The sequence below is a fragment of the Hypoxylon fragiforme genome (genome assembly GCF_022984875.1).
Source record: "Hypoxylon fragiforme strain CBS 206.31 chromosome Unknown GGS25scaffold_1, whole genome shotgun sequence".
Taxonomy (NCBI): domain Eukaryota; kingdom Fungi; phylum Ascomycota; class Sordariomycetes; order Xylariales; family Hypoxylaceae; genus Hypoxylon; species Hypoxylon fragiforme.
In genome coordinates, this window is record NW_026054756.1 from 2814674 (window position 1) to 2832387 (window position 17714).

General features: G+C 49.4%; 6 protein-coding genes across 6 annotated transcripts; 5 read left to right on the top strand and 1 right to left on the bottom strand.

Annotated features, from left to right (window-relative positions):
* Positions 1 to 1655: 1655 nt before the first annotated feature.
* GGS25DRAFT_471137 (uncharacterized protein) lies at positions 1656 to 3841 on the top strand. Its single transcript, XM_049259307.1, has 2 exons — positions 1656 to 2916; positions 2988 to 3841. The coding sequence occupies exons 1-2, from the start codon at positions 2313 to 2315 to the stop codon at positions 3125 to 3127; spliced, it is 744 nt and encodes a 247-aa protein (XP_049121620.1). The 5' UTR covers positions 1656 to 2312; the 3' UTR covers positions 3128 to 3841.
* Positions 3818 to 5078, bottom strand: GGS25DRAFT_471138 (proteasome maturation factor UMP1). Its single transcript, XM_049259308.1, has 2 exons — positions 4825 to 5078; positions 3818 to 4648 (listed from the first exon to the last, which is right to left on the bottom strand). The coding sequence occupies exons 1-2, from the start codon at positions 4825 to 4827 to the stop codon at positions 4178 to 4180; spliced, it is 474 nt and encodes a 157-aa protein (XP_049121621.1). The 5' UTR covers positions 4828 to 5078; the 3' UTR covers positions 3818 to 4177.
* Positions 5079 to 5163: 85 nt separating this feature from the next.
* GGS25DRAFT_471140 (P-loop containing nucleoside triphosphate hydrolase protein) lies at positions 5164 to 7492 on the top strand. The gene is made up of 2 exons (XM_049259309.1): positions 5164 to 7166; positions 7346 to 7492. Exons 1-2 carry the CDS (start codon positions 5352 to 5354, stop codon positions 7358 to 7360), a joined length of 1830 nt encoding a protein of 609 aa, XP_049121622.1. The 5' UTR covers positions 5164 to 5351; the 3' UTR covers positions 7361 to 7492.
* Positions 7493 to 7958: 466 nt separating this feature from the next.
* GGS25DRAFT_42974 (glycosyltransferase family 2 protein) lies at positions 7959 to 11849 on the top strand. Its single transcript, XM_049258645.1, has 3 exons — positions 7959 to 8320; positions 8771 to 10452; positions 10521 to 11849. Exons 1-3 carry the CDS (start codon positions 8175 to 8177, stop codon positions 11693 to 11695), a joined length of 3003 nt encoding a protein of 1000 aa, XP_049121623.1. The 5' UTR covers positions 7959 to 8174; the 3' UTR covers positions 11696 to 11849.
* Positions 11850 to 12440: 591 nt separating this feature from the next.
* Positions 12441 to 13694, top strand: GGS25DRAFT_43215 (uncharacterized protein). The gene is made up of 2 exons (XM_049258663.1): positions 12441 to 13253; positions 13346 to 13694. Exons 1-2 carry the CDS (start codon positions 12714 to 12716, stop codon positions 13547 to 13549), a joined length of 744 nt encoding a protein of 247 aa, XP_049121624.1. The 5' UTR covers positions 12441 to 12713; the 3' UTR covers positions 13550 to 13694.
* A 980-nt stretch (positions 13695 to 14674) lies between these two features.
* GGS25DRAFT_471150 (uncharacterized protein) lies at positions 14675 to 17696 on the top strand. The gene is made up of 5 exons (XM_049259310.1): positions 14675 to 15891; positions 15953 to 16120; positions 16176 to 16261; positions 16318 to 16401; positions 16475 to 17696. Exons 1-5 carry the CDS (start codon positions 15382 to 15384, stop codon positions 17346 to 17348), a joined length of 1722 nt encoding a protein of 573 aa, XP_049121625.1. The 5' UTR covers positions 14675 to 15381; the 3' UTR covers positions 17349 to 17696.
* The last annotated feature ends 18 nt before the right edge of the window (positions 17697 to 17714 follow it).

Here is a 17714-nt window from a genome sequence, read left to right on the forward strand (position 1 = left end):
ACGTTGACAGCGTTAAGAGTCTAAATTTCATACATACATGGATGCACTAGTGGAGGATTCAAAATTCTGTGCGTCTTATGCTTTATTTTTAAAGAACTTCGTCAAAACTACAACATGCATGTTCGAAAAGGATATCGTCATACAAAGAAGACCATACTTTGGAATCGAAGTATTCTACCAAGGCTTGGTCACTTTCTTTCGTGCTCGACTTCAGCCCAGAGCGTGGAGTGTGGGGAAGAAAAGAAGAACAATTGGTTGTTGCCAAGGCGGGGGAGTATGCCGTGCCAGGAGAAGAGGTCTCTAGATTACGATGGTTCATGTAGAAACTCAAATACTCGATGTAACTTCGAAGTTGTTGATGATAAGTATGAATGGTCACGAGGAGGACGTCTTCTGACCTTTCTGACCTGACTGATATTCGAATTTACCACACAGATAATACCTAGGTGTGCAAGTAGCAAGACGGAATGCGCATGTCTCAATTCAGTATTGGTGCTTTTTGGTTGATTTACCTAAACGGATACAACCCAACTTTTAAACCAAGATGGTTTCCGAGGCGTACATGGGTGACGATAACATTTGGTAGGCATGTACATACCTTCAATGTTCATTTTCTCTCTTTCCTTGTAAGGTAATGAGATCCGAGCTTCGGTATCCCCATATTATTGCCACCCATTATTATTACTAGTAAATATCGCTAATCTGGGGTACTGTTATTAATCCGATATCGAAATGCTGTCTTTGTTGCTTCTTGTAGGTGCCTAATGGAACAAAGGCGAAGAAATCACTGAAGAGAAGTTTATGCTGTATGTTCTTGTAAGTGTAGTTATGTAGTAAGCGTCAACGGTACATGTGATAGACAACATTGAAGTGTCTAGGTTAGGTACCTAATAAATTGTACTCAAGTTGGATTAATGCCATTTTAAGTTGGGAGGTTCCATACACTACCTAAACTCTGAAGTTCCACGCAAATTTAAAGGTGCATCTGCCTTGCTTCTTCCCCGTGTCAGAGGATAGTGTAGGGGCTTGTCCCCGCATGGTATGCACCTGTACAATACAGTACTAGGTCCATATGTGTCACCGCACATACTCACTGTAGTATCGTATTGGGTAGGTACCTAGGTAGGCAATAACCAACCGAAATAAAGGGCATCGACAAGACTATTAATCATTAATGGACTATTAATGTACCTTTAGGTAGGTACATGCATACCTAACGTTGAACCTCTAAAACAGCACTGAGTCTGGCGGGAATCGCTAAACATTGAAAGGAACATTAATTGATAATGTTACATTTGAAACCCCTGGCTACTCAAGCGCCATGAATGTATTGTAGGTGTACCTACATATATGCAGACTACCTACATTGTACTTAGTAGTACTAACTAGGTACTTCGTATGTAAAATAAAAATAATAATAGAGTGTTCTGCTACTGCAGACTGGTAAGTAGATCCATCGATTATGATTCGATGGCTTATTCTCGTTGAAAGGCAAAATACATAATTCTCAGGTGCTAATATCGTGTCGTCCCGCCTGTCACTTGTACTCGGAGTACTCGAAACTTCGAAATTTGAAACTCGAGAACAAATCTTCATTTGTTTAATGTTTTTTTAACATTGTTAACTATAGTATGGATTTTTTTTTGTTTTGTCCTTGAAAATCCAATTGTCCCCCCCCTGAAATTACGTTCCCTTCCCCTTCTCACCTGCAGGCTCAATCTACGAAACCCGCCAATCTCATCCGCTAGACCCGAACCCATAACATCATCACCATCATTACGGTATCACTAGCAGCAACACGCTGCAATTCCCACATTGTTTTGTACCAATCTGCTTGAATCTGTGTCAATCTGGAGTCACACTGTCGTCGTTTCTCTTTTTTTTCTTCTTCTTCGTTTTCGTTCGTCCGGAACTAATTTCTTATCAATCCATCTCTTTCTTTGACATAACTTCCCTACCTAGATAGGGTACTTAGTTTGTTGCATTCATTTCATGCGATCTGTCCGTATTCCACAGCACAGTAACAGGCTTGCATTGCATGCTCTCCCATCTTCCATGACTGTAATAGGCGAAGGCGACAAATAACATTCCATCATCCCAATCGCACGCCTGCGTCCAATAATTCGGCAATCTTTTACGAAACGTTCGCCCGCCACGCCGCTGACATCCACTCGTTTCCTGCTTACTTTTACCGCTCCCACCCATAATTGCGCGCAGCTGGCTAGTTATTTACGTTAACTTGACAAGACAAAACGCCATATCGCGATTGACATCCTTTTATACGGGGGTTTAGGCTTGGTTGCAATTAAATTATGGCGGATGCAACGCCTCTCTCTACAGGTGGAGATCAAGGCGCCAAGGAAGAAAAAGTGTCAATAAATCAGCCCGTTGGCGACGTCGAGATGGAAGACCTGTCACAAGTCGAACCTAAATCTGCCAATCCAGATACGAATCCGGAAACCACAGTATCCCAAAGTCACGATACCGAGTCTTCACCAACCCCGATACCTGTACCCGACAAGGACCCTCCAGTCGATGAATCTGTTTCAGCAAAAGTTCGCGGCAAGGCTCCGGCCACCGATGATGTACAAGACTTGACAGTAGACCCCATCGTACCTGCGACCGAGACTGATGCATCTACGAATAACGAACTTGCGGTGGATATCGAACTTCTTTTGACATCTGGTGGACGTCACCCCTTTCGGATCGATGAAAAATACTTAGCAAAACGGAACGTGACTGTTACAGGCAAAACCGAGGATGGGAAAATGGACCCGTTTAGCATCACGGTGTACACACTTAAGGAGTTGATACTGAGAGACTGGAGAAAGGAATGGGATCAACCCCCCAGAGAACCCAGCGCTATAAGGCTTATCCATTTTGGCAAGGAATTAGAGGATCGGAACCAACTCAACCGTACGTTACCCTTTCCTCTTAATGCTCAAACTATAATGCGACCATAGCGGCTTGACACTGACTCTTCGTAGACTATAACTTCACCCTATCCAGAAAGGTTGTTCACATGACTGTCAAGCCCCAAGAATGGATAGATGACGAGGAAGCAGCTAAGAAAGTCAAGGACTCAGGGAGTAGTCGTGGTCGTAGTGGATGCTGTGTCATCTTATGATCTGACGCGATCTCCTTTTTTCCGACGTATAATTGGGGGGAAATCCCATATAAATCCTTCATCTAATCTGAGTTAACGAAAAGGTACTTTCGGAGCGGCGGTATCATTCATACCCTATTTCACTAGATATGCTCTCCTAAAAGGCCGGATACAAGTACGGGAAAGACGGGCAATGGGGAGGGGGGGGGGGGCATCTATTGTTGGAATTGATTGTGCAAATCTAGTTTTGGGCATCGGGCGGCGCGAACGGGGTTTGATTTAAAGCCAGCTGAGATTGAAGCGAGAGAGCTATTAGGAGAAAGCGTATCGTTCACATTATTGCGTTGTGGCAAAGTCTAAACGGAGAGCCTTTTCTTTTTTTTCTCTGTCTCTGTCTCTGTGCCCTGGAATACATAAAGGCGGGCTCTTGGTGGGAAAGGGGAGAGGGGTTGGGGTGAGAGATGCCTCGACGGGTTGGTTTCCATTGTTGGTGCTTATTTAGGTATCCTTTTCCGTTCGTATAGCACTTGGGAGAGGAGAATCAGGCCGAAATATCCGGCGCACTTGTCATCTTATTATGTTTATAGTACCTGCTGCACTCTTATCTATCACTGGTCGTGATGACCATACGAGATGATAGTTTGGTCACTCCGGGACTGGTGTTTTCTGTACATGTTATGGAATATCATGGATATATACCTAGGTTAGGTATATATATATTGTGAGCATTTCAAACATCAGTTTTATCACTTTGTGGTACTGTAAAAAAGTTGGCTTATGATGATTGGCAAAGTGGGATGAGATGATTGCTTGTTCTTCTGGGCTGTCTAATCCTTGATGTATTCATGACTGTATCGTAAAAGAAAGAAGAAGTAGTATTGAATACCCTCAGTGTACGTGTGCCGGGCTCAGTAGACCTCAACCTCCTAATCATGATCGGTTGTGAACTAGCAGACACGGCCAGTTTTCTATGCCATGCCATGCCATGTTATCCACCCACCCACCATTTCCCTATGCTCTTCCCCGGAGACAGCTCAAATGATAGGCAAGTGGCGGATAAGCGACCAGTCATCAGATCTTCAGCTTCCTCTCCATCTCATCATGCACCGAAACCCCACCCCGCTGCTCCTCGCCCGTGAAAACATCCTCCCACGTAAGCGTCGCCTCGCGCCCGCGGAGCACATCCTCATGCACGCTCGGGATCCCCGGGCCGCCGCCCAGCGCCATGGGCCGCCACTCGCCGTCCCGCGCGATCCGCAGCTCCATGCCCCGCCGGATGGGCTCCGCGATCCCGTACGTGCGCCGCAGCACCTCCATGCGCAGGGCTTCTTGCGTCGACTCCCAGGCCTTGAGGCGGGACTCGAGGGGGTGGCGGGATACCGGGGGGGTGGATGAGGAGGATGAGGTGGAGAGGTCGGCGGGGAGGGAGGAGGGCCCGACGCCGTGGCGTAAAGTGTCGTGGATGCCCGGGGCGGAGGGCGCAGAGGTGTTGACGGCTTTGTAGGTGCTGCTGTAGTCGGCGGGGGGGACGATGCGCATTGACTGGGGAGGTGGTTAGTTACTGGACTGGGCCATTATTGGAATGGGATGGGATGGGATGGGTAGGGAGTGAGAAGGTTAGTGTGTGTGTGTTGAATGGGAGCGGTAGAGGGGTAGAGTCAGAAGGATGTGACGGAGGAGACGATAGCTGGAAGCTGGTAATGGAAGTTGGGACGTACCATCTTGGCGGTTGCTTAGAGGGATTGATTAAAGCTTTGGCTGTGTTTTTTTGTTTTCGGATACTTGACGATATTTTTCTTTTCTTCCACAGGCCGAGATCGTAAAAAGTTTTTTTGGGCGAGGTGGTGGTAGTTGAATGATGGGTTGGCAGGTGGTTGTAGATGTTGAAGCTTGGAACAAAGCTTAAGAGTTAGTTACCTATGTAGTAGTATGTACACCCATATTTAGTAGGCTGCCAGGAGCTTTCGTGTTTGGAGCCTTGCCAAGACGTTGAAGTGCACCGCTTTAGGTGGTCCATGCGTTTTATACATTGGAGTTACTTGGAACGGTGGAACCCCGTTAACGCCGATATACCAAAGTACTAGGTACTAGTACCTCGTTATAGAGAATTACATCCGGATTGAATATATGAATATGTTATTGAAGTTGACTCACCACAAAATGTGGTTTATAGAGCTTTGAATGCATTACCCTTCTTAGATACCCAGGTATTAAGAGGTTCTGTTAGGAATTAGTTATTAACGCCATGCGCTTCTTATCGGCTCGTCCTCCCGTCATAAATATTGCCAATGGAACTTTCTACCGTCACCACCCCAATGCAAATTCCATACTCCCCAATCCGGCTCTCTTTACGAATTTGAACTTTACAGTACCCTCTACTACTGAACCACCAACACATTGGTATGTAGTCGGCCCTTCTCTGAGCGGGAAGACGACGTTTCTGCAGCTTCTTGGAGGTAGTCACCTTTGCATCCCTCCAAATGCCAGGAGCTATCCATATCTGTCTACAGATGCAGTGCCTCATAGGTTGAGGTCACCGCAAAAAGCCATTCAGTATGTGGGATTCAATAATGATGGCTTCTCTTCCGGTGTCACTACTTCGGCATATCTCTCTGCTAGGTATGAGTCTAAGCGTGAGAAAACCGACTTCTCACTGAGGGACTTCCTGTTGGGTAACACTGAACTCAACGCCCTAAAGCCCTCACCTGAAGAGGAACTGGATCCAAGTCTATTGGATCGGGTAGTAAGAGACTTGAGGCTATCCCAATTGCTCGACCTCCCTGTTGCCTTCTTAAGTAATGGACAGGGACGACGAGCTAGGATTGCCAGAGCTCTTCTGACTGCACCAGAGGTACTATTACTGGATGAACCATTCATGGGCCTCGACCCGCCTACAGTGGCTGGGTTGAGCCCGCTCTTGCACGGCCTCGCAAGCAAAGCTAACCCTAGATTGGTATTGAGTGCAAGACCTCAGGACCCTATTCCGGACTGGATCACGCATCTGGTTTACTTAAGGGGTAACTCCCAGATAGCAGTCATGGGGGAGAAACAAGCGGTGTTGGACGAATTGAGACAATATGTCCAACGCGTATGGAACGGGACGTCGAAGGAGGATGAAACATTACCAGTGCATAATCTAGTTCAGATGGGTAGGACATTGACTATCAAGGGAATACACGGAGAACCTCTAATGGGCCAAGAAGCCTCACGATCAGACGACGCTTCGCCTGTTCAAAACGCAGGTGCACTGAGAAATATTGGAGAACCTGTTGTAGAGATGAAGGGATGCAAGGTGCAGTACGGCGGGAAGATCGCTCTAGGAAACTGGAGCCAGGATGCCAATGGGAACAAACAGGATGGTCTTGTATGGACGGTCCGTCGGGGAGAGCGATGGGGTGTCTTTGGGCCCAACGGTTCAGGCAAGACCACGATCGTGTCTCTTATCTGTTCGGACCATCCTCAAACCTATTCACTCCCTATAAGACTCTTTGGCAGAAGTAGATTACCAGAACCAGGGTCCGGTGAGCTGCCACTGACTTTCTGGGACATTCAATCGCGAATTGGCCATTCTAGTCCTGAGATTCATCAACACATGCCCCGAAGCCTTACCGTCAGACAAGTGATTGAGAATGCATGGGCCGACACATTCCGGTCAAAAGCCAAGCTCGACGATCCATCGAAAGAGAAAGTTGAGGCTTGTCTGCGGTGGTTCGAGGCGGAGTTGAATCCGTCTTACGTCAGGCCATCGCAGCCAGTATCGTCTGAAGATCTAAGCGCCGATTCGAAGTGGGCGGATCACTACATGTTCGGAGAACTGCCCTTCTCTGCCCAGCGGGTCGCGCTTTTTCTGCGGGCCATCATTAAGCAACCGGACATCGTTGTCTTGGACGAAGCTTGTAGCGGAATGGACGACGGTGTTCGAAACCGCTGCTTGCTCTTCCTCGAAAATGGGGAGGGAAAGACTTATGCAAAACACGAAGATGGCTCTGAGATGATCGTCGATAGCAAAGCATCCAAGGCGGGCACTATTAAGGTCGGAGGATTGAGCGACCACCAAGCTCTTGTATGCATTAGCCATATCCGAGAGGAAATACCCGATTGCATTAGGGAATGGATATGTTTGCCTGAAGCTAACTCAGGAGAGCCCGCAAGATTTGGCGTATCCAAGGCCCCTCTTGGACGCGACGAAAAGAGCTGGAGACAGATATGGGGCATGTAAACGATCTTTGATCTACATACAGTTCCATGTTTTGAAGAATTCGGGTTCGGGTCACAGTGCCCTAACCTATCGACTTAGTGCTGCATTTTCATTGGCATAAGGGGAGTTCACACAACATTGAACATAAACAGCGACCCATCACTTACATGTACCCTTACATGTACCTCGGATTTCTTGCATTATTGAGATATGTACGAAATGGCTAGCCTTCATGAGCAATAAAATGGCCGAAATCCGGTTGTAGAGGAAATTATACAAAAATAGGAAAATAATGCGTAGGCTACTACATAGCAATGGAGAAGAGGGATCGTCGGGACAGGCTACTAAATAAGTGTTGCCAAGACGCGTTGCCGCTGGATGTGGGGGATCTCGGGGCTCAAACTGTGGTTGCTGGGCAACGCCATAAGGCCACGCCATCTAGCATCTGCACATACAACAAAGCTCTTGTTAGCGTCTCCCAGCTACCTTGGAAGGCTTGGAGGCATTGGTCAAGGTACCCACTGAGGATCAACTGTGCTTCCCTTAGGTTCCTTACACCGTGTGATACCATTGAACTTCAATTCGCGACCGTTGACCCTCCCAACTTTCACTTTCGCCAATCCGTATTCCGTATTCTTCAATATCTGGGAACAATTGTATCAATTGTATCAATTGTATCTACTTACCAATTCACTATACATCTTGAATCCATTCGCCATTCACATCCAATTTCTAACTGAACCAGCGCCGATAATCGAACACACCGAATTTTTCTTGATACATACGAAGTATTCCAAAATTAATAATTGTATCCTCCAGTGCAGTGTCTTGAAACGAGTTCTTCGGCATTTTGGCCGACAATAATTCGCGATGGATAACACTCCCCCTCGCCCGCCTGGCTACGCCCTACCCAACTACGATGACGATCATGACCATTTGTCACCAAGCTCAGGAGTAAACCCAGCAGCAGTGAGGTTGCTGACATCCATGGAAGAAGCACTTCCAGACACTGGACCGTATGTACTCCCAACAATGCCAGAACGAGCTTTATTATCTGCCAGTCTCATGCCCTCCCCACTGGATATCAAGAGAGAGGGACGAGAAGAAAATAAGAAAGTCAGAATAGTATCGACCCCAGAGCATCTGAATTCGCTTAAGCAGCAAGAGGAAGCGCATAAGACGACAAAGTCGCCTGGTGAAGACTAGTCATCTACACCAGCGGATAACGCTCCGTCCAAGCCCAAGCCTTGCGCAAGGCGCGCGAATACTGTAAAGCTACAGAAAAAGAAGAAGCCTTTTATTGTGACTCCAGAGGAGTTGAAGGAGAGTCTGCCTACAATACCCGAAGGACCGTCACCGAGAAGAAGTTCTCTTCTCTGTAAACGAGCAAGCAAACGCAGCAAAAATGAATCCCTTACCAAAACATCCACCTCAGATGACAAGAGCTCACCACAGAAACCTAATAGCATACGTCCGACACCCCGCCGCGTATACCAACCGTCGATAAGATCGACTAATTCGCGAGGCTCCTCGATTCTTGACCCACCACATCTCGCGCCGACAGAGTCGGCATACGATCCATACCAATCACGGGACAATGATTCCCCACGGCCTTGGACTGCATCCTCGAGGATGTCTGGAATATCAGACTATACGCGACCGCCACCCTCCAATCTACAGTACGAACCAGCAGATCTCAACGGTAGCCCCCGACCAGGCACTCCATCCTCTAGATACGGCGGCAGCCCACGCAGACCATTGCCTCGTGCACCTCTGTATACCACGCGGACGCGAGATTCTACATATACAGCCGACGACGCGACAGTTAGCATTCCCTTGGATGGCCAGGACGATGTCTTCGGACCGGAGTCTGATATTAGCGGCTCAGGCGTCTACCGGGACTCGTACGCAGGGCAATCGCAAGTAACCCTTAGCGAGGAGGATTCGCAGGTGCCCTACGACGAGAAAGTGGAGCACTACGGTGCCGCACCAGAGGGCAAGCAAGAGCGCCGCGGCGTGCGCGCTCCCGTCACCTCGAAGAAGGAGGTGCAGCTGATCAACGGTGAGCTGATCCTCGAGTGCAAGATCCCTACGATACTGTACAGCTTCCTGCCGCGTCGTAGCGCGATCGAGTTCACGCACATGCGGTACACGGCCGTCACCTGTGACCCGGACGATTTTGTGGATAAGGGGTATAAGTTGCGACAGAACATCGGCCGGACAGCACGGGAGACGGAGCTGTTTATTTGTGTCACCATGTACAACGAGGACGAGATCGACTTTACCCGCACGATGCACGCCATCATGAAGAACGTGAGCCACTTTTGCGGTCGCAATAAATCGCGAACGTGGGGCGAGAGCGGCTGGGAGAAGATCGTGGTCTGCATTGTCTCCGACGGCCGAGAAAAAGTGCACCCGAGGACGCTCGATGCGCTGGCCGCCATGGGCGTCTACCAGCACGGCATCGCCAAGAACTTCGTCAACCAAAAGGCCGTGCAGGCTCACGTGTACGAATACACCACCCAGGTCTCCCTAGACTCAGACCTCAAGTTCAAAGGCGCCGAGAAGGGCATCGTGCCTTGCCAGATGATCTTCTGTCTCAAGGAAAGGAATCAGCGCAAGCTCAACTCGCATCGTTGGTTCTTCAACGCCTTTGGGAAGGCTCTTAACCCCAATGTCTGTATCCTGCTGGATGTGGGCACGAGACCCGGTACCAACTCGCTGTACCATCTCTGGAAAGCCTTCGACACGGATTCCAACGTCGCCGGCGCCTGTGGCGAGATCAAGGCCATGAAGGGGAAATTCGGAAGCAACCTCCTGAACCCGCTCGTCGCATCGCAAAATTTCGAGTACAAGATGTCGAATATCATGGACAAGCCCCTTGAATCGGTATTTGGGTACATTACCGTTTTGCCTGGTGCTCTAAGCGCCTATCGGTATCACGCCTTGCAGAACGATGAGACAGGCCACGGACCTCTAAGCCAGTATTTCAAGGGAGAGACGTTGCATGGCCAGCATGCTGATGTGTTTACGGCGAACATGTACCTCGCCGAAGACCGTATCTTGTGTTGGGAACTAATCGCCAAGAGAAACGAGCGGTGGGTGTTGAAATATGTCAAAGGATGCACAGGAGAGACGGACGTGCCTGGTAAGTTGGCATGCATATAAAATCGGAAATTTATTCAAGAAGAAAGAAGCTAACCAGAACACCACTAGACTCCGTCCCAGAATTTATATCACAACGACGTCGGTGGCTCAACGGCGCGTTCTTCGCAGCCGTGTACTCGCTCGTGCACTTCAAACAAGTCTGGACGACGGACCACACGTTTGCCCGCAAAGTCCTGCTGCACATCGAATTCGTCTACCAGTTCCTCCAGCTCCTATTCACGTACTTCTCCCTCGCGAACTTCTACCTCGCCTTCTACTTCATCGGCGGCGGGCTTACGGACCCCGCCGTCGACCCGTTCGGGCACAACATCGCGCTGTACATCTTCACGGTGCTGCGGTACACGTGCGTGCTGCTCATCAGCATGCAGTTCATCATCTCGCTCGGCAACCGCCCCCAGGGCGCCAAGAAGCTCTACATGTTCAGCATGATCGTCTACGGCATCATCATGGTGTACACGACCTTCGCGACCGTTTTTATCGTTGTGCACACCGTCAAGGCCTCCGAGATCGAGATGGGCAACAACGTCTTCACCAACCTCATCGTGTCGACCGCGTCGACCGTCGGCCTCTACTTCCTCATGAGCTTCCTGTATCTCGACCCCTGGCACATGTTCACGAGCGCCGCGCAGTACTTTCTGCTCCTGCCATCCTACATCTGCACGCTGCAGGTGTACGCCTTCTGCAACACGCACGACGTGACGTGGGGCACCAAGGGCGACAACGTGATGCGGACGGACCTCGGCGGCGCCGTGGGCAAGGGCTCCTTCGTCGAGCTGGAGATGCCCAGCGAGCAGCTCGACATCGACTCCGGCTACGACGAGGCCCTCCGCAACCTGCGCGACCGCGTCGAGGTCCCCGTCCCCTCCCCCTCCGAGGCCCAGATGCAGGAGGACTACTACAAGAGCGTGCGCACCTACATGGTCGTCATCTGGATGGTCGCCAACGCCATCCTCGCCATGGCGGTCAGCGAGGCGTACGGGTACAAGGACGTGGGGAGCAACTTCTACCTCACCTTCATATTGTGGTCGGTCGCGGCGCTGGCGCTGTTCAGGGCGCTGGGCAGCACGACGTTCGCGGTGCTGAATGCGATCAACATGGTCGTCGAGGGCCGCGTGAGGATCAGCCTGAAGATTCCGGAGTGGATGGGGGGTTGGGGCAGCAAGATTAGCGAGAAGTTCTCCGATACGATGAGTAGTATCGGGAGTAGTGTTAGTAGGTCGTGAGGGTGGTTTGTGGAATGCCTATGTAAGCCCCTTAAGTATGGGTGTCTGGGGTATGTAAGAGAGAAGATGAAAGAAAAAAAAAGGGGGGAGGAGGGCGACGCGAGGCGACTATGATTCGGGTTTTTGTGATGATGGTTCAGAGATACCCTCTTATATAATGAGAGCCGGGAGGGCAATATAGTCCGATATGGACGGCGAAATGGAGAAAAGGGGGGAGGGATATCGGAGTGGGGGCGGAGGCCGGTCGGGTGATGTGGGATGGATGGATGAAATGGGATTTTGGAAGGGGTTGGGGCGAGGGTTGTTAATTACCTAACGACGCGTACGTCTCTGTCTGTCTCGTGTGGAGTTAGGGGTTTTTCGCTTTTTGGTGATGATTGATGGTGGATACTGGTCTGGCCTGCTGGGCCTGGCCGGGTGGTATGAATGAACATATATCCATGTACTCTAAATAGAAAGCTCATTGCTTGCTTTTTCTTCTTCTTCTTTTTAATTAAAAGAAAAAGCTATGCTTGTTTGTTTGTTCGGGGGTTTTGTCAAGGGAGGGAGGGAGAGAGGGGGGGCAGGTTGATGTTGGATAACCCACTAACCTTGCCTTACCTACCTACAGCACCTAATACCTAGTTAGAGCTCTGATTCTTCGATTGAGCAATGTAGAAACGGTTAGAATAATGCGAAATGATACCTCTTAATTTTCTTTGGCTTGATTTCTTTGATTCGGTGCCCTGTAGGTAGTCCATGGCTGTCTACTCCTGGGTATATACACATGTGAGAGCATGATAGATGCCGAGATACTGGACTAGTTACGGAAGGCAAGGGAGGAGTTAGTCGGCAAGTAGGTAACTTAAGTCCGTCTTTTCATTGATGACAAGAGATGTGATAAACAATCTAAGTACTAGGTAAGTTCTAGGTAAGCTCTGTATATATCCCTTGACTTCTCATTCTCTTCAATTTGTATGTTTCATTAGGTATCAAGCAGCTACGCTACCTAGCATTGTCTCAGTTCGAGATATTCACCATGCCAGAAAAAGATGTTGCCAAGAAGACAGCCAGCGGCCTCGCTAGAGAGTACTCCTCAGCCATCAAGGGGAAAACCATCCTCGTCACCGGCGTCTCCCCCGGCGGAATCGGCGCCGCCTTCGTCTTAGCCCTCGCGCCCATGCAGCCCTCCATGTTCATCCTCCTTGGCCGCAACGCCGAAAGAACAGAGCAGACGGCGCGCGCTATCCAGGAGCTATCGCCACACACCCACATACGCACGCGCGTCGTAGACCTCGGGTGCTTGGCCTCCGTGCGCGCCGCCGCGGATGCTATCTTGGCGTGGTCAGATGTCCCGCGCATCGACGTGCTGGTCAACAATGCCGGGACTTGCGGGGGCCCCCGGGCGATCACCGACGAAGGGTTCGAGAACCTGTTTGCCTCGAATTATCTAGGCCCGTTCTTGCTGACGAATCTGCTCATGCCGAAGATCTTGGCTTCGGATGCTCCGCGGGTTGTCAATGCGGGCAGCGACGGGCATATTCTTAGCCCGATTCGGTTTGATGACCCTAATTTTCGCGTAGGAGGTCCCTAACGCCCTCAAAAAAAAAAAAAAAAAAAAAGGTGTTTCTATTAAAAAACCTGGCTGATGCGTAGATACTGTGGATCTAGGACGAAGACGTGTATAACACGTGGATAGCATACGGACAGTCCAAGACGGCGAATATGCTGATGGCCATCTCGCTCGCTAGCAAGTATGGCGATCAGCATAACCTCCGCGCTTTTAGCGTACATCCAGGCGCCGTTACGACTAATCTCGCCTCGCACCTCGATCTGTCTCTACTCTATACTGAGATGAGTGAGTCTCTCTCCTAGATACCCATCGCTACTGCAAGCTCGGTCCTAGGAAGCAGAGGCTAATACGCAGAGTAGCGAGGACATATCGTATGCTAGGCCATGGCCAAGGCTGGAAAAGTGACTTCGACTTTCAGATCCCTGACGAAGGCGCGGCGACTTATGTTTATGTCGCCTTTGATCCAAACTTATCGAGTATGTGTTTTGTTTGACACTAATTAGTGTTTATCCCGCTTTATTTACCCCTTTATACAAAACTGGGCATTCGTATGACTAATTAGCATTCACAACGCGTAGGCTATAACGGTGGTTACTTCCTGCAATGCCGCCTCGCTGAACCCTCAAGGGATGACCTGAGAGCATGGGCAACGAGTCCTGTTGAGGCGGAAATGCTGTGGGACTTGTCACAGAAGCTGGTTAAGAAGTATATGGAATAGGAAGAGTGAATGGAGTTAGGTTTGCTCAAGGAGGACGGTGCTACTAGGTACACATAAACTGAGTGATAAGTTAACCTGGCATTATACGCTGGGGAATTGAAGAGCTGTTTACACCAACCTCCGGATATGATATCATACTGAAATCTGGGAACGTGTAACGTTAAAGTAGGACGCGGCGGACGAAACGCTGCCATTTATTTTGCCACTAAGAAAGGAGGGGGTGCTTTTGGTCCCAGTGACATCAAGTTATCGTTATCAGAAAACTCCTATTACAAATAAGCATTCTTCCTTTTTTTTCTTGGACGTTTTTCTTTTTCTTCATCTTTTCACCTTTTACACGTTCCTACGGGTTAATAAGTGAGTCATTCCTAAAATGGTTTTCTGTTCGCTATTGCTGTTACGTATTAAGTAGTCGAAATGTCTTAGATAGGAAGGGGTCGTCCTCATCCGGTCTCAATGTTCCCTCACTCGCCTCTTTAGTACCCAAGTAGGTACCTAGCCATTTCAAAGTGTCTTGCTTCTTTCTTGGCCTGTGACTCGAGAGTCGGTGGCGTCGAGCTGTGATCGATTACGCAGAGAGTGTGTACAGCAAGTGGCGTCTACCCCATGTCTCTTCATTTAAAGTTCTGACAGCAGCAGATAGTCAATGGGTTTGGGGACGTTGATTATCGTGGCTGGCTCTATTCAAATTCTCGCCGGTTGTTTAATGAGTTATTGATTTTTTCGATACCTTCCTGTCGACACCTAGGTAGGTATTAATAAGAAGAGAGTAACACCGTGACATACCTCTAAGTATTATCAGCACATTCTTCAACTCTTCCCTCGACCGATATTATATCGGTGCTCTATAGTGTAGTCTACGAAGAAACTATTGGGTTCCAAATTTTGAGCGGAAATGTAACTGCCGATTCGAGGGTCTGCGGCCTGGACCGCGTATCTGAGTTTACGTAGTAAGGGACTCAGGGTCCCAGTCAGATGGTGAAGCTAGACGCCTCCTTTTGCCCCCCGGATACCCTGATCAGGAGCTAGAGCGGAGGCGGGATAAGACACTGGTACCTGTATTCTGCGCAGGGACCAGTCAATACATTGTCTCGGTCTTTTTTTCTTTTCTTTTCTTTTTGTGATATCAAAAGAATATGGACACCATCGATAGTCCAGTGATCGACGAGAACTTACACCAACATAGGCACAATTGGACACTGATGCGCATTTAGCGGGTTAAATGAAGGTCGGCTCTTGTGCCCTTGGCATTCTTCATGCCTCAATGTATCGTTTCGCAGGCCTACTGGGCCCTCAATCAAATACCTTCGAGAGCCATGGGTTGTCAAACGAGTTTTGATTCCTGGGGTTCCCGGGATTTTCATTTGAAGTTGGTCAAAGTGAGAGTCACCTCACGCTCTTACAGGTTTCAGTATCATGGCAGAACCAACTCTACCTGCCCTGTATTCGCTCCCGCAGAGCCCGCCTAACTTCGACAAGGTGGGTACTTTCTATATTGCCTTCTGCGCAACATGGACGTTTCTCCTGCTCTCTGGGATGGTGTTCCTGGTGATCAACCGCAGGAACCCCATTCTCAAAATCCGCGGAATAGGCTTGTCGCTCACTGCCATCCTCTTCCTCCACGCGTACTGGATCCTCGCCCAGATCACCTATCCCATCGGACTGACCCTCCCAGTCCTCGCCGCATACGATGTCCAGTACTTCTTCATGGGCATCTGGTTCCCGCTGGGCGTCGCCGTGTTCCACGCCTCGAACACGCGCTTCCTATACGTCGCCAAAATGCAGAAGCAGTATACCAAATCCAATGGCCTTCGGAAGAAGAAGTCGGGGTGCAATGGAGCTGATAGCTCTTGGCTATGCAGGCTGAGGAATATGGATTACACGAAGAGAATCTTGGTTTATATAGGACTGGGCATAATTCTTCAGGTAAGGTCTGGCCTGTGAAGTTTGAATACAGAATAGCTTCAATCTAACACAGGCGGGTTAGGTTCTTCTGACTGTCGGCATGTGGCTTGCTTGTAGCAAGTACCACCCCTCGTTTGGTCTTCCAGGCACAGGGCTCACTTCGAGCACGATTGCCGAGCAAATGATAGAGCTGAGTCGCGGATGGGAATGGTGGCCCTCGGCGCTGTGGCAGGTGATATGGACTTGGATAGTAAGTCAAAAGAATATGCCTCTGAGAAGTAAGCACCTAACGCTGAATGCTATAGATAGCGCCCATCATGATCTATAAAGCATGGGGTATTCGTGACACGCTTGGATGGCGTGTTCAAACAATTGGGTGTTGTCTATCGAAGTGAGTAGCCCCTATTTCACCGAATTGGTGTTTCCGTTGCTAATTACCCCTTTCAGTCTTCATGCGACACCAATGTGGTTGATTTCCATGTACGTGCCGGCATTTACGCCGGTCAATGTATACTTCTCACCAAGTGAATGGTTAGTCATCTCGTACTTACCTGATCATTTTTCCCGTGGGACGAAGTGTTTGCTAACATAGTAAATACACTAGGATCCACCTCTCCGTTATGATGTTCGAAGTCTTCACAGTGTTTGTCCCTTGCTGGCTGGTCGTGAGACATCACATCATGCGTAAACGAGCGGCCGATTCCAACGCTAAATGGGAGTCTGCCTCACAGTCAACGCTGAGAGCTTCGGGCTCTTTGGAATGGAAATCTGCCTCCGCAGTCGAAAAGGGGCTGACGATTGATGTCCTGCACAAGGAACTCGGCGATCGCCTTTTCACTATGAGTGCGCTCGACCACGTCTTGAACGAGAACCCAAGACCGCTCCAGGACTTCTCCGCCTTGAGAGATTTCTCGGGCGAGAACATTGCCTTCCTCACGAATGTCACTGCCTGGAAGTCGGCGTGGCCGCTAGGTGCTACGGAGGACCAGATCCGCGACGCCTTCACGCGGGCGTTGGTGATCTACACCGACTTCATCAGTCCTCGCGATGCCGAGTTCCCCATTAACGTGGCATCGAAAGACCTCAAGTACCTGGAGGATATTTTCGAACGACCGGCACGAATAGTATGCGGCGAGGCGCGTGTAGATTCTGCCACGCCATTTGCGGTCGACAAGCAACCCCGCAATGGTGGTGTGGATAGTGATGGTACCTCCTCGGACGACAGCTGGATTGAGCTTGGCGAGATGGCGGGAAGGATACAGTATGCGGGAGAGATATCAAGCGCGTTCGATGTCTCCGTGTTCGACCGCGCGCAGGCGCACATCAAGTATCTTGTCCTGACAAACACATGGCCCAAGTTCGTTACCGAGATCCAGCAACAGCGGCGCTCGGAAGAGTCCGAGCGGAGTGGCAATACCGGGCGGTCGGGCTCCACAATCGGGGGCCGAGTTACAAAAGCGATACAGTCTTTGTTTTGATGGGTTATAAGATGTGATTGTTGTGGTGGTGGGCTGGTTTCCTTTTGTTTACGTATACCCAGAAGCATCAGCGTGTGAGGTGGAAAGAAGAAGCATCATGGTTGGTTGGGTAAAAGATTGTACGATGGAAAATGCGCAAGCATCATGGATTATTTGCTAAATCTTTGGGGAGTAATTGGCGTTTAGTCAGCGAATGATACTTGAAGTCGGTCTTTACATGTCGACTGTTCAATAGTGACAGTCGGTGGCAGGTGGCGACAGCATGCCGTGGATGTACCGACATCAGACCAAATCAAATTGCTTGATTCTCATTAAGTCTTAGCTAGCATGAACTAGATCTTGATCGTATCTCAATTATAATACAAC